The sequence below is a fragment of the Babesia bovis genome, chromosome 3 (assembly GCF_000165395.2).
Source record: "Babesia bovis T2Bo chromosome 3, whole genome shotgun sequence".
Lineage (NCBI taxonomy): Eukaryota > Apicomplexa > Aconoidasida > Piroplasmida > Babesiidae > Babesia > Babesia bovis.
The window spans coordinates 2,533,243-2,546,039 of record NC_010575.1 but is presented as its reverse complement, the minus strand read 5'-3'; the positions used below and the strand labels follow the sequence as shown (position 1 = coordinate 2,546,039).

At 46.1% G+C, this 12,797-nt stretch overlaps 7 protein-coding genes across 7 annotated transcripts; 4 read left to right on the top strand and 3 right to left on the bottom strand.

The window, feature by feature from the left end:
• The first annotated feature begins 9 nt into the window (after positions 1-9).
• Positions 10-995, top strand: BBOV_III011810 (3' exoribonuclease family domain 1 protein). Its single transcript, XM_051767316.1, has 5 exons — positions 10-72; positions 108-484; positions 518-571; positions 670-798; positions 834-995. Exons 1-5 carry the CDS (start codon positions 30-32, stop codon positions 948-950), a joined length of 720 nt encoding a protein of 239 aa, XP_051623572.1. The 5' UTR covers positions 10-29; the 3' UTR covers positions 951-995.
• Positions 996-1,278: 283 nt separating this feature from the next.
• Positions 1,279-2,414, top strand: BBOV_III011800 (ribosomal protein L2 family protein). Its single transcript, XM_001612250.2, has 2 exons — positions 1,279-1,441; positions 1,611-2,414. The coding sequence occupies exons 1-2, from the start codon at positions 1,423-1,425 to the stop codon at positions 2,363-2,365; spliced, it is 774 nt and encodes a 257-aa protein (XP_001612300.1). The 5' UTR covers positions 1,279-1,422; the 3' UTR covers positions 2,366-2,414.
• A 138-nt stretch (positions 2,415-2,552) lies between these two features.
• Positions 2,553-5,519, top strand: BBOV_III011790 (aconitate hydratase 1 family protein). The gene is made up of 2 exons (XM_001612249.2): positions 2,553-3,050; positions 3,084-5,519. The coding sequence occupies exons 1-2, from the start codon at positions 2,713-2,715 to the stop codon at positions 5,470-5,472; spliced, it is 2,727 nt and encodes a 908-aa protein (XP_001612299.1). The 5' UTR covers positions 2,553-2,712; the 3' UTR covers positions 5,473-5,519.
• On the bottom strand, positions 5,456-7,557 carry BBOV_III011780 (Patatin-like phospholipase family protein). The gene is made up of 3 exons (XM_001612248.2): positions 6,023-7,557; positions 5,835-5,988; positions 5,456-5,800 (listed from the first exon to the last, which is right to left on the bottom strand). The coding sequence occupies exons 1-3, from the start codon at positions 7,495-7,497 to the stop codon at positions 5,486-5,488; spliced, it is 1,944 nt and encodes a 647-aa protein (XP_001612298.1). The 5' UTR covers positions 7,498-7,557; the 3' UTR covers positions 5,456-5,485.
• Positions 7,558-7,616: 59 nt separating this feature from the next.
• On the top strand, positions 7,617-8,406 carry BBOV_III011770 (uncharacterized protein). The gene is made up of 2 exons (XM_001612247.2): positions 7,617-8,148; positions 8,182-8,406. The coding sequence occupies exons 1-2, from the start codon at positions 7,757-7,759 to the stop codon at positions 8,357-8,359; spliced, it is 570 nt and encodes a 189-aa protein (XP_001612297.1). The 5' UTR covers positions 7,617-7,756; the 3' UTR covers positions 8,360-8,406.
• On the bottom strand, positions 8,385-9,931 carry BBOV_III011760 (Eukaryotic porin family protein). Its single transcript, XM_001612246.2, has one exon. It carries the CDS (start codon positions 9,734-9,736, stop codon positions 8,528-8,530), a length of 1,209 nt encoding a protein of 402 aa, XP_001612296.1. The 5' UTR covers positions 9,737-9,931; the 3' UTR covers positions 8,385-8,527.
• Positions 9,932-10,216: 285 nt separating this feature from the next.
• Positions 10,217-12,781, bottom strand: BBOV_III011750 (GTP-binding protein LepA family protein). Its single transcript, XM_001612245.2, has 8 exons — positions 12,212-12,781; positions 12,023-12,173; positions 11,594-11,987; positions 11,442-11,560; positions 10,912-11,406; positions 10,586-10,875; positions 10,363-10,550; positions 10,217-10,327 (listed from the first exon to the last, which is right to left on the bottom strand). The coding sequence occupies exons 1-8, from the start codon at positions 12,609-12,611 to the stop codon at positions 10,247-10,249; spliced, it is 2,118 nt and encodes a 705-aa protein (XP_001612295.1). The 5' UTR covers positions 12,612-12,781; the 3' UTR covers positions 10,217-10,246.
• Positions 12,782-12,797: the final 16 nt, after the last annotated feature.

Here is a 12,797-nt window from a genome sequence, read left to right as displayed (position 1 = left end):
ATCATAGTGTTTTATTGGTACTCAGGACAATGGCGCAAGAAATACGTAGGCAGACTGAGATCAGACCTATAGGTATCTCCCGGGACCATGTTAACAACCTTTTGCAGGGATCGATATGGGAATATCGTATTCAGCATCGGGATCGAGTTATATTACCCTAGGAGACACTATGGTAAAGGCTTGTGTCAATGTGCCTAGACCATGTGGAAAGCGGCTACTACAGGAAGTCGGCATACTGTCCATTGAAGTGCGATACAGCAAACCGCATATACCAAGCTCAAGCGACGCTGACTTGAGGCATGTATTAACTGAGTTGTTCGAGAGGCACGTTATACTATCTCGGTACCCGCGGCAGTTGATAGAAGCCTGGGTTACCATAGAAGAGGATGCCGGTGGCCTCTTCGGGGCGTGCGTAACAGCACTGAGCCTCGCCTTCGCTGACTGTGGGATACAAATGTTAGACATATTGGCTGCAACTTCCGTGGTAGGCATTAGATATATCGTTTACATGGCGCAGTTTGCTTACGAGCTGGATGGTATACTGACAGTCGCCGTCGACCTTTCATCGGAGGTATGTCTATTAGCTACTTTGGGTATCCTTTTGATACTTTACCCAAATGAATATTACATGGAATATACCCACTATACAAATTCAACATACACGTACAGCAAGTGGCGGCTTACAAGACCAAGGACCCCGGGATAACGCAACTACACCTTGCACATTGCCCTAATCTAGACGTAGTGGCGTATTTAATGCAAACTGGACAACACAGCGACGAAGCCGTGATTCAACAGGTGAGTGCCCACTGGAACCGTTACACATCGAACAGATGCTAACACTGGCACGTGCAGGGTGTAACCTGGTATTTAATGAAATAAAGGCCGCCGCGAAAGGGTATACCGAGTGGCTGTCTGAACAGGCCGCGCAAGATAACACCCCGGGGTAATCCAACACCTAAGGGCACCATATACCCCAAAGGTATCTAAAAACCAACAATATCGTAATATCGCATGAGAATTATGACAATATTTAGCGAAGTAGTTTTGCTTATGAATAACCCTACGTGACGAGGATATAGGCCTGCACGAAAATTGACCCAAAACGCTAGGTAACTTAGTAAACCCATACTGAACATATATAGATGGCTTTGGATCTAGTTTATTACAGAATAGAGTCATTATTGGCCATGGATGGGGGACGAAGGTCCCAGAGTGGGGATGGGCGCGCCATCCCCATCCTAGAAACCTATAGAAAACCACGTTAATCATTAACTAACGAGGTGTTAGGACTATCGTAACGCCTACAAAAGGGCGTACAACATATAACAGTCCGGCATCTGCAGGGATACGGCACAGCGTCGCCGCCCTCCACATAGCTTCATAACGCCGGTACCATATATTCACCGATAAATTGCCAAAATGGGTCGTATCATCAGAGGTGAGTTTCATTAACAATGGTGTAAACAAGGTCAACGAAAACTTGGCTGGTTCTTCTGGAAAAAAGCCATTTACCCCGACGTTGTGTAGCGTTGACCTGCTTTCGTTGCGTTATGACCTTGGTACTGTACATGTGATTCTTGGCTATTGCTTTACTAATTTTTGAACAGGTCAGCGTAAGGGTCGTGGATCCATTTTCAAATCTCACGTCCACTTGCGTAAGGGTCCCGCTAAGCTCCGCAGGTTCGACTACGCGGAGAACCACGGCTACATCCGTGGTGTTGTCAAGGACATCATCCACGACTCTGGAAGGGGTGCTCCTTTGGCACAGATCCACTTCAGGAATGCCTACAAGTACCGCACTGACAAGGAGCAGGTCGTCGCCGTTGAGGGCATGTACACGGGTCAATATGTATACTTTGGTCGTGAATCACGCCTCAACATTGGTAACTGCATGCCGGTAGGAAAGATGCCGGAGGGTACTGTCATTTCCAGTTTGGAGGAGAAACGTGGTGACCGTGGTCGTTTGGCGAAGGCATCTGGTACCTACGCCACTATCATCGGTCACTCTGATGACGGAAAGATGACTAGGGTGAGGTTGCCATCAGGTGCCCGTAAGAGCGTTGAGTCCAACTCACGTGCTATCATTGGCCTCGTAGCTGGTGGTGGTCGTATTGACAAGCCTTTACTCAAGGCCGGTACCGCATACTTCAAGTACAAGGCTAAGCGCAACTGCTGGCCACGCGTGCGTGGTGTTACCATGAACCCTGTGGACCACCCTCACGGTGGTGGTAACCATCAGCACATCGGTAAACCCAGTACGGTATCACGTGGTGCTCCACCAGGACAGAAGGTTGGTCTTATCGCTGCCCGCAGGACCGGTCTTCTGCGTGGTGGTAAGAAGAAGTTCAAGAACGAATCTTAAACAGCTTGAGCTTAATATCATGTTTATACAACAAAGTAGCCATGGCGTGGTAAACGAATGCATGATCATGTAGTGGATCAGTAGCATGTAGTCTATGTAATGCATAATTGCTAGGTTACACATATAATGGGTGTGTCACGCCCTCGGATCATACAACGGTGTGTGGCTCCGAGCGCAACCGCTACCGCACGGCACACAGTATTCAACACAATAAAATGCAAAATACACAAGTATAAACATATAAACACAACTGTATACTTTTTGGATACATTACGCGACGCCGTCGCGACGCGTAGGTACGGACTATCACCACCAACGACGTGTACATACAAGCCGCCCTCAACAGAATGTATACAAGATTTGGTAACGCCCTGCTCCAAGACGGATTCGGTTTATCCAGGTACATCAGACGCATGTCTACCATGGGCGTCAACCCCTTCGAAGCACTCAGGAAGACTCTGGGAAACACCAGGAAGCAGTATTTCGCACTCCGGGAACTCAATGACCCGAGGTTTTTAGAACTGCCCTACTCCATACGTATTCTTCTGGAATGCGCAGTTCGTAACTGCGATGACTACTCCACTACTCGAGGCCATGTCGAAAGCATTCTAGGATGGAGCGAAACTTCCTCCAAACAGACTGAGATCCCATTTATGCCAGCTAGGGTGCTGCTGCAGGACTTCACGTAAGTTATTGTGGATATTTTTATATTTCATAGTGGCGTGCCAACCATCGTTGACCTAGCTGCAATGCGTGAGTACGTGGCACATTCCGGAAAGGACCCCAAGTCAATCAATCCACTAGTGCCAGTGGATCTAGTCATAGACCACTCAGTACAGGTAGACTTCAGCCGCAACCCCGAGGCGCTGAAACTCAATCAGGACACTGAAATGGGACGCAATGCTGAACGTTTCAGGTTCCTTAAATGGGGAGCACAAACGCTTAGCAATACCCTTATAATACCGCCGGGATCCGGTATTGTGCACCAAGTTAACCTGGAGTTCTTGGCGCGCTCGATATTCGACCAGGATGGGCTCCTCTACCCAGATTCAGTAGTGGGTACAGACTCGCATACCACTATGATCAACGGTTTGGGAGTACTGGGTTGGGGAGTTGGCGGCATTGAGGCGGAAGCTACTATGCTGGGACAACCGATATCCATGGTACTGCCACAAGTTGTAGGATTTGAGCTGGTTGGTAAGCCACCAGCAGATGTATTCTCCACTGATATCGTCTTGGCAGTGACGTCATTGCTGAGGTCAGGAGCTGGTGTCGTAGGAAAGTTTGTAGAATTCGTAGGAGAGGGTGTAAAGTATTTATCACTAGCTGATAGAGCTACTATAGCCAACATGGCACCTGAATACGGAGCTACTATGGGATTCTTCCCAATTGATGGGCTAACGCTAGAGTACTTGGTGCAAACCGGTAGGCCAATGGAGAAGGTCGAACTTCTGGATATGTACGCCCGTGAAAACCACATGCACGCCGGAGTGGGAGATGCCTCAAAGATCAAGTATTCTTCCACCGTCAAGTTGGACCTGAGCACATTGAGACCATCAATTGCCGGGCCCAAACGACCACAAGATAACATTATTCTCTCGGACGTCAAGACCAAGTTTGACGAATTGTTGATGGACAAGTCAAAGGGGTACTCACTGGAAACCACTAAGGCCCCCTCTAAATTTGAATACAAGGGCAAGCAGTACACACTTGACCACGGGTCAGTAGTCATTGCAAGTATAACTTCGTGTACCAACACCAGCAACCCAAGCGTTATGCTGGCTGCAGGCATGCTGGCCAAGGCAGCAGTGGAGCATGGGTTGGAGGTAGCACCTTATATCAAGACGTCGCTGTCACCAGGATCTAAAACCGTTACCAGGTACCTAGAACTTAGTGGATTAATTGACCCACTCGAGAAGCTAGGTTTCTATATAGCGGGTTACGGATGCATGACGTGCATTGGTAACAGTGGTGACCTCGATGTCGAGGTGGCAGATTGCATCAACGATAACGCACTGGTGGCATGTTCCGTTCTTTCCGGTAACAGGAACTTCGAAGGGCGCGTTCACCCATTCACAAGGGCTAACTTCCTGGCCTCACCACCCCTGGTGATTGCATACGCACTGGCTGGGAAGATCAATATCGACCTTTCGAAGGAACCCTTGGGAATAAGCAACAAGACGGGAAAACCAGTGTTTTTACATGACCTCTTACCAACTAAACAGGAAGTGGCCGCTTTCGAACAGCAGTTCATCAAGCCCGAGCTGTACAAGGAGGTGTATGCCAACATTACCCAGGGTAGTGAAGCGTGGAGAGCACTAGAGGCACCCAAGGCAGAATTGTACCCATGGGACCCGAAATCCACTTATATACACCACCCACCATACTTCCAGAAAATGGGACAGCCTGTGCAAGCTAAGATAGAAGGAGCCCAGGTACTGCTGCTCCTAGGGGACTCCATTACCACGGACCACATATCGCCAGCAGGCAATATTGCCAAGACGTCGCCAGCTGCCAAATTCCTAATGGATGCCGGTGTTGAGCCCAAAGACTTTAACTCATACGGCTCCAGGCGTGGTAATGACGAGATTATGGTCAGAGGCACTTTTGCGAACATCAGGCTGTCTAACTTGCTGTGCCCTAACCAGGGACCCAAGACGGTATTCCACCCAACGGGTGAAGTGCTCAGTATATTCGATGCCTCGGAAAAATACAAGCAGCAAGGAACACCACTAGTGGTTGTTGCAGGTAAGGAATACGGCTCAGGGAGCTCACGTGACTGGGCTGCCAAGGGGCCGGCGTTGCTAGGTATCCGCGCCATATTCGCCGAGTCGTTCGAGCGCATCCACAGGACCAACCTGGTGGGTTTCGGAATTCTGCCACTGCAGTTCATGCCCGGGGAGAATGCCGCGTCAGTGGGTATCACGGGACGCGAAAAGTTTACCATCGATGGACTTGATAAGCTGTCACCAGGGTGCCAGGTAGAGGTGGTGGCCGACACCGGTATCAAATTCAACATGAGGTGTAGGATAGACACCGCATTGGAATTGCAGTACTACCAGCATGGAGGTATCCTGCAGTACGTATTGGCACGTATTTGCGCATAGGATATTACAGAGTTCAAGCGTTGATGCACTCAGCAATGCGGTTGATCTCATCAGCCAACTGAGTGCGACTAACCTCAAGAGCACGGTTAAACACCTCGTCAACCTCCGGCTTCGAGGTTTTGCCGTAACTGCAACCGGGAAGGTGACCCATCTCAATACGATAGTATACCTCAGGACGCTCCTCAAACAAGTAACGCATGTGGCCATGCTCAACCTGAGCGCCGCAGCTGTCATTGGAATCCAGCAAAATCTGCCACGGAGCAGGATCATCAAGCTTCCGGGAACGCTTGCGAGTAGTACCAACCGATAAGAACACATCGATAGTTTCCTAATAATGCTGTATCTCTATATAGATAACCTACATCAATCAGTGTACGCACAGGAGTGCCGTATAACTCGCTAGCCTCACGAAGTGCCACTATGGCAGGGTTAGATGATAAGAGCTTGCTGTCCACAAAGTGGACGCTCCGGTCAACGACGCAACCCATGTGACGCAAGTAACGGTCGGTGGGACCCCTAAAAAATATGTGTACAGTGCAACAAAACCTACTTCATATAGGTAGGAAGTGAATTGGATGCCCAACCAGCAAGCCACATGGGAGCGAAAGCAGTCTTGCCATAAGAAGCATGGACATTAGTGTAGTTGCGAAATACAAACATGTCGTGCTTGGCACTCTTTACGTTAGCAGAGGTAATAACACATAAAGGACGAGCACGACTACACATAAAGTCAGTACCCAAAATGTCCATCCATGAACGAACAAACTGATGTACATGCTCGTGATCAAACATTAAACCGTAAGCACGAGAATGACGCCACTTAAACAACTGATCTAATATACTCTGCCACTGAACCCATAAGTCACGAATGGAATAACCCTTTAAAAGACAGAGGGCTATTATGGCACCTGTACCAGAAGCACATATCAAGTCAAAATGCTCCCCAATATTGGCCTCCATACCATTCATGGAGCTTAAACGAAGCTCAAGAGCATACAGAGCAGCAAGAGCACTAGTACCCAAATTCTCACAGCTGTCAATCGATAATATACGCAAACGCAATTTAGGCGATAAGCTCAAAGGAACCGCGGAACACCAACCGCTGTATACAATACGATATAATAAACTAGGCTTCATGGCCAACACGTTGTGAGATAGCGTGAACTCGGCAATGCCGTCTTGAGTAGCATACAAAAGAAGTATCCGAGTGTCACGACCTGCGATAGTAACACAACCCTCATTAGAAAAGGCAAAGTTATCATCAGCCAAGATGTCATGAGGTATAAAATCACCACCACTCGGCTGAAGACATATACGCTTGCGCTTGAAATCAAATACCTTGTAGGACAACTTCAACTTAAATACGTATATCCCCTGCTTACGTTTAACAAAAGCCTTGCTGTTACGAAGGAACACGGTGTAAAATCCACGATGAGGTAGTGGGATGTGCATAGAGTCCTCACCAGAAACAGTACCGGTGGTCATGTAACGACTACCTTCACCAGATTGAGCATTGGCAAAATCACCCCAAGGATCTGAACACGGTTCTGATTTATCGTCCTCCACATCTTTAGGACTTTCATCACTACGAGATCCACGGGAGCAGACGCCAAACGCACGAAACATGGATTCGCGCCATCCCTTACGGCCCTTCTTGGTAATACCCTTATCGAAGTAGTCACCAAAGGGATCCACTTCCTCCACAGTTTCCTCACCAGATGTTATCGCGTGGCATCCCGGATCCTCAGGGTCGCCAGAATCAGCAGCGCGAGGTGTGGACTCACTCTGTATGTCAGCAGAAGCCGATACATTATCACTCACAGAATCCTCAGGAGTCTCCACACTCTCATAGTAATGTGCATCGGAATTGTTGTCAACAGAAGCAAAGGAGTCACCGGAATCACTACTATACTCAATAGCCGAAGATTCATCGTTACACAAGTGGTCTGCACAGTCAACGTGACGCGTGTAAAGGTGGTCATATAAACTGGCACGCAAACTCTGACCACCCAAATGGCCAGACATTATAGAACTAAACTAAATACAGACGTGTGTAGACATACGATAATCTAGAACGAAGTTTAATAAACAGACCATAGACCGACGTCCCCATCCTGTGAACAGAGTCACATCCATAAGAAGCACAAGGTACTATTCTGTGGATATATAACTAACCATTGCGTAATTGCACGATTCGCTGAAACTTTAAGCGACGCGGAATTACCCGCTGCTATCAACAGTGGCTTCTATCCAAAACCCAGTGTCTAATACACCGAAGAGCAATATGAACACAGTGGGTAATATACGCACAATCATACGTGCAGCGTCAACATTGCGAAGAGCTGTAACAAAGCCATCGCAATGTTACGGCTCCCTAGGATGCTACACTAGATGCTTTACCACTATCAGCGCCAAAGTCACAGATGCAACTTATCACAAGGAGTTGGTTACCAGGGCAAAAGCTGCATATGGAGGAAATAAGGAAGTTGATGCTGCAATGGACGATATGTTAAACAAACATCGCCTGGTACTGTTCATGGAAGGATCCATGGACCATCCCAAGTCACTATGCGCAGGCAACTTGGCAAAAATATTCACAGCACTCCAGATAGTGGATTTACATACGGTGGACCTCTTGACCCACCCCGAGATTATGGGCTACCTCTGCACGCACATGTAGGTGTATAGCCGTTAATATATATTCCATAGGAAGGAGAACGTACGCAACGTTATATTCAAGAACGCAATGCCTATACTAGACTACGACCAAATCATGGAACTATTCAAAAAAGGCACGCTTCTACAAGCACTGGAAACTAGAAGTAAGCCTCCCAGCAAAGGCACACATAAACACTTCAAAGACATGCTACCCATCGCTAATTACTGATACCATTAACAGAGTACGAGTTACTATATACCCAAGTTTAACGGAATATATACTAGTCAGTACTCCGAAACAACCTGATTTCGAGGTTGGCACCGATAGTCTAAGGTGCTAATGTAGCTCCACAACACCACTTGCAATGATTTCTCGCTTTGTCACAACGCAAATTTATTAGACTACTGTCATAGCCTCAGGCTTCTGCTCGGGCACGGGAGGAAGTAAATGCATCATAAAACCGAAGCGGTATATGTTGCTCCAGTAGTCAATGCAACCGCTAATGCCGAAGCCAGAATAATCCTGAGCTTGCATAGATATACGCCCGGCAGTGTCAATGTTACCCTGTACACGAGCGTGGCGGAATAAGTAGTCCCAACCAACACGAAGAGCAGATTCCTTAGTAGCAGGAGTCACCTCCAACTCCGTGCATAAAGATAGACGCTCGTTAACACGACGAACATACTGCAAGCGACAAGTGTCAGTATCCTGTAAATTGTAGTCCATGCCCTTGAAATTAGGCTGCTTGCTCCACTGACCAGTGAATACATGATCGCCGCGAACGTAACGAGCTGCAATGGCACCAATGGAAGTACCATTGGCAACAATGTAAGTCAACTCGGAACCCAAGGTCAAACAGGGCAACAGTTGGTGAGTATAAGCAGCATTCAATATCCAAGTACCCTGCCACGCACCCTTCAATGAGGCAGTCCAACCTTTACCAAAATAGTCAACACCAGCCTCGTACGCGTTACGAGTGTCGTAACGCAAAAACGAATTGCCGCTGACCTTAAACTCACAGTCAGCATATTTGGCAAATACACGACCTGTCAACATACCATCAAGACCAATCTTGCCCATAGCAAGGCAATTACCATCGGAACTTGCATAGTTAGTACCAATCTGGTATAAATAACCAGTCTCACTCATCACAGTACCCAAGTACAAAGAGTGACTCAATTGCAAATTGTTAGTCAATTGACGATCTGCCTCAAGACGAAATCCATCATAATTGTCCTGAGTAATCACATTCTTGAACTCACGGGTTAAATTCTCAAACACAAGCAATTCATAGGGAGATGGAGGCTGGGGAGCCTTAGGAGGCGCTTCAGGCATCACAGGCTGCTCATCACAATGAGCAGGGCTAAATAATACCAACTGAGTTGGTAACAATGCAGATAAAAGTGGTTTGCCATCAGGAACCCTCTTACGCCATGACACCAAAGCAGATGAACAACGAAGATTCAGAGATTGTAAGTAACCGGTAGAACGACCAACAGATGTGGGCTGAACAATATCACCTTGAACACCAACAACAGAGTCGTCTGAACTAACCCGTGGCAACAATGCGCCACAACGGCTTCCAAAAACCCGGAAGAAAGACATTTCAAAGAGGTGTGCTCAACACCAAAGTATAAGTCAAACTACAACCACTTATACTCCAAGAAGAAAATGTGCGATTATGGAAATAATCAACTGACGAATGGAAACCACAGAGAAGGATTATAGGAAACTATCACCGTTAAACTAGCAAATCAGCTAGGTAAACGCCTACATAAATGATTATAACCGAGATATACCTATAGAATCCAGGCCACTCAACCCAAAATGAGGGTCACCTCCCCATCAGAAGCATTACGAAAAGTATTGATACGACATCAACACATTTAGTTACTTATTTTAAATATAGTGTTCCAGAATAAACTGTACACCAAGCAATAGTGAATTAATTGGAGGCTATATAATGGACCTAATGTGTAGAGTTGTATCACACCTTAACCCTAAAGCGGTCAGTAATAAACTAAACTGAATTACAAGCACCAATATAAAATGTAACTCTACATTAGACCCAGAGGGACTTAAAATCTAGTATATACCGCGATACGCTAGCTACGGTTAACGCAATGCCTTATGAACAGCCTTGTAAGCATCGAATGGGATTGAAACGTTACCAATCTCGGCCATGTACTTCTTACCCTGTAAATAATGCAACTGGATTCCTAGACACCAACCTTCGCTTGGTTCTCAAGAAGTTTACGTTTACGACTAGGGTCACCGCCGCTGCAACGCTCCGTTACATTCTTACGCAAAGCAGGAATACTCAAAGCAGCAATCACACGCTTGCCAATGGCAGCTTGCAAATTTATCTTAAATTGCTTAGGAGGTATCACCTCACGTAGAGTTTCCACCAAAAGGCGGCCTGCACTACATAGACCAGTACTAAAACCAGCATACCTGATTTGTAAGCATTATCACGAGCAACCAGCATTGATAAACCGCCAGCCTCCTCACCATTTATCAATACGCGCAACTTGCAAAGGTCAATCTCACGGTATTCCGTACCTTCATAGTCAAATGAACCGAAACCATTAGTCATTGACTTGAGGTTATCAAAAAATGTTGAAATGATTTCAATCATGGGAACTTTGTACTCAAGAACCAACGACTTGCCACCGGCAAATTCAGATTTCTTCTGAAATTCACCACGCATCTGAGTCAAAAGGTTACTGACCTTTTTATGGCAACTGTATTAACATGAAATGTAAACTATCGTAACATACTCCCCAGGTATACGAACCGTTACATTCGTCCAAGGCTCCATAGATACCTTTACCATACCCTCTTCAGGCCAGTGAGCGGCATCGCTGACGGTTATTTCCTTGCCATTTTTAAGGATGCATTTGTAAGGTACAGATGGAGATGTCACAATTACACCTACATCAAATTCACGCTGTAGACGTTGTACCGTCACGTCCAAATGCAATAGACCGTTGAAACCACACTTGAACCCGTGACCGGCGATACTGGATTCACTGGGTTCAAATACAATTGAATGGTCATTAAGCTTCAACTTCTCAAGTGCCACGCTTAAACGCATGTAATCTGAACCGTCACAAGGATATAATCCAGCGAATACAGATGGCTTGGCAGGAGCAAAAGCGACTAAGGGTTCAACGTTATTGTCCTTGACCGCCGACTTCAAAGCAACGGTGTCACCCACAGCAACCTTGCTAGGGTCCTTAGTGTTGCTGCACAGCCAACCGACCTCGCCAGATCTGTGGAAACATGAGTCAACAAAAAATAGACCAACCTTAACACATCACGTTCACGTAACTCCGGCATCATGACACCCACTGCAGTAATACGGGATTCCAAATTATGACCCAGAAATACCACATCGTCTAGCTTCTTAATTATGCCATCAGATACCTGTGATATGTAATAACCAAATATGCAACATACCCGAACGTAACTAACAACACCGCGGTGAGGGTCGTATTGACTGTCGAAAACAAGTGCCCTAAAAGGGCGATCTAGGTTAATCTTTGGGGGTGGGATGCGCTCGACCACAGCATCAAGAATTTCATTTATACCGAAACCCTCCTTTGCTGATGCCATTAATATCTCATCCTCACTAAAGTCAAATAGTGAGGTCAAATCAGCTACGGTCGACTCATAGTCACAAAATGGTACATCAATCTTGTTCACCACAGGTATCAGCTTTAAACCAGCCTCTATAGCAATCATAGATGTGGTAACAGTCTGAGCCTGAATGCCCTTAGTACCATCGACAACCAAAATGGCACCCTCACAGGCAGCTATGGAACGACGAGCTTCATGATTAAAATCAATATGGCTGTAGATAAATTGAAAACAGCATCAAATACATACCCAGGAGTGTCAATCAAATTCAAACTGTATACTTGGCCATCCTTAGGATAGGTGTATTTAATCAAAGCACTCTGAAGCTTAATAGTTATGCCACGCTCACGCTCAAGCTCCATATTATCCAAATACTGCCCCTGGATCTCGTGAGGTTCAACTAAAAACCAAGTGACTAATACACAGTGAGCTACATACCAGCTTTAGTAAGTTCAAGAAAACGGTCGGCAAGAGTTGACTTCCCGTGATCGACGTGGGCAATAATACAGAAGTTCCTCATGCGATTGCCATTATAAGGCTCGTTCACAACTTCTTCTTCTTTGCCAGTTTCAGATGTTGCTTCACCAGTACCTGTCAAATTAGTAGTACCATTGTCTTCCACCGGTAAAACATCTGAATCATTGTTAGCGAGTGAATGTACAGAAGAAAAAAGTTGTTCCTCATTGCTTATGTTAAAATTGCCCAAAATATAGGCATAATAACCAGGGCTGCGATGGCGTGAAGCTATACCATGGTACTCCGTGGAAGGATATTGAGCTAATCTACGTAAACAAAGCGTAGAAGCACCTAATCCTAACAGATAACGATGGCAAACCATGATAAACGAGACTATTTAGTGCGATAATGAAACTAGGCATCATATACGCGCCTCAAGAGGACATAGATACCATATAGTAACACAATCTATTAGACTTATCACTGAAATACATGTAATATCAATATATAAAAATAATGATTAAAACATTGTGTAGACGGTAATGATTATGTGCGAAGTCATGTCAGG

Bases quoted from the DNA above. Each gene is read 5' to 3' on its own strand.
- BBOV_III011810 (XM_051767316.1), top strand. From the start codon at position 30: ATGGCGCAAGAAATACGTAGGCAGACTGAGATCAGACCTATAG. The intron at 73-107 runs GTATCTCCCGGG...AACCTTTTGCAG, and splicing joins GACTGAGATCAGACCTATAG to GGATCGATATGGGAATATCG. The intron at 485-517 runs GTAGGCATTAGA...TACATGGCGCAG, and splicing joins TATTGGCTGCAACTTCCGTG to TTTGCTTACGAGCTGGATGG.
- BBOV_III011790 (XM_001612249.2), top strand. From the start codon at position 2,713: ATGTATACAAGATTTGGTAACGCCCTGCTCCAAGACGGATTCGGTTTA. The intron at 3,051-3,083 runs GTAAGTTATTGT...TATATTTCATAG, and splicing joins GTGCTGCTGCAGGACTTCAC to TGGCGTGCCAACCATCGTTG.
- BBOV_III011780 (XM_001612248.2), bottom strand. From the start codon at position 7,497: ATGTCTGGCCATTTGGGTGGTCAGAGTTTGCGTGCCAGTTTATATGAC. The intron at 5,989-6,022 runs GTAGGTTTTGTT...CATATTTTTTAG, and splicing joins TCACTTCCTACCTATATGAA to GGGTCCCACCGACCGTTACT. The intron at 5,801-5,834 runs GTAGGTTATCTA...CAGCATTATTAG, and splicing joins CTGTGCGTACACTGATTGAT to GAAACTATCGATGTGTTCTT.
- BBOV_III011770 (XM_001612247.2), top strand. From the start codon at position 7,757: ATGAACACAGTGGGTAATATACGCACAATCATACGTGCAGCGTCAACA. The intron at 8,149-8,181 runs GTAGGTGTATAG...TATATTCCATAG, and splicing joins GGCTACCTCTGCACGCACAT to GAAGGAGAACGTACGCAACG.
- BBOV_III011760 (XM_001612246.2), bottom strand. From the start codon at position 9,736: ATGTCTTTCTTCCGGGTTTTTGGAAGCCGTTGTGGCGCATTGTTGCCA.
- BBOV_III011750 (XM_001612245.2), bottom strand. From the start codon at position 12,611: ATGGTTTGCCATCGTTATCTGTTAGGATTAGGTGCTTCTACGCTTTGT. The intron at 11,407-11,441 runs GTTGGTCTATTT...ATGTTTCCACAG, and splicing joins CGTGAACGTGATGTGTTAAG to ATCTGGCGAGGTCGGTTGGC. The intron at 10,551-10,585 runs GTATGCTGGTTT...TATGTAGTGCAG, and splicing joins TGATAATGCTTACAAATCAG to GCCGCCTTTTGGTGGAAACT.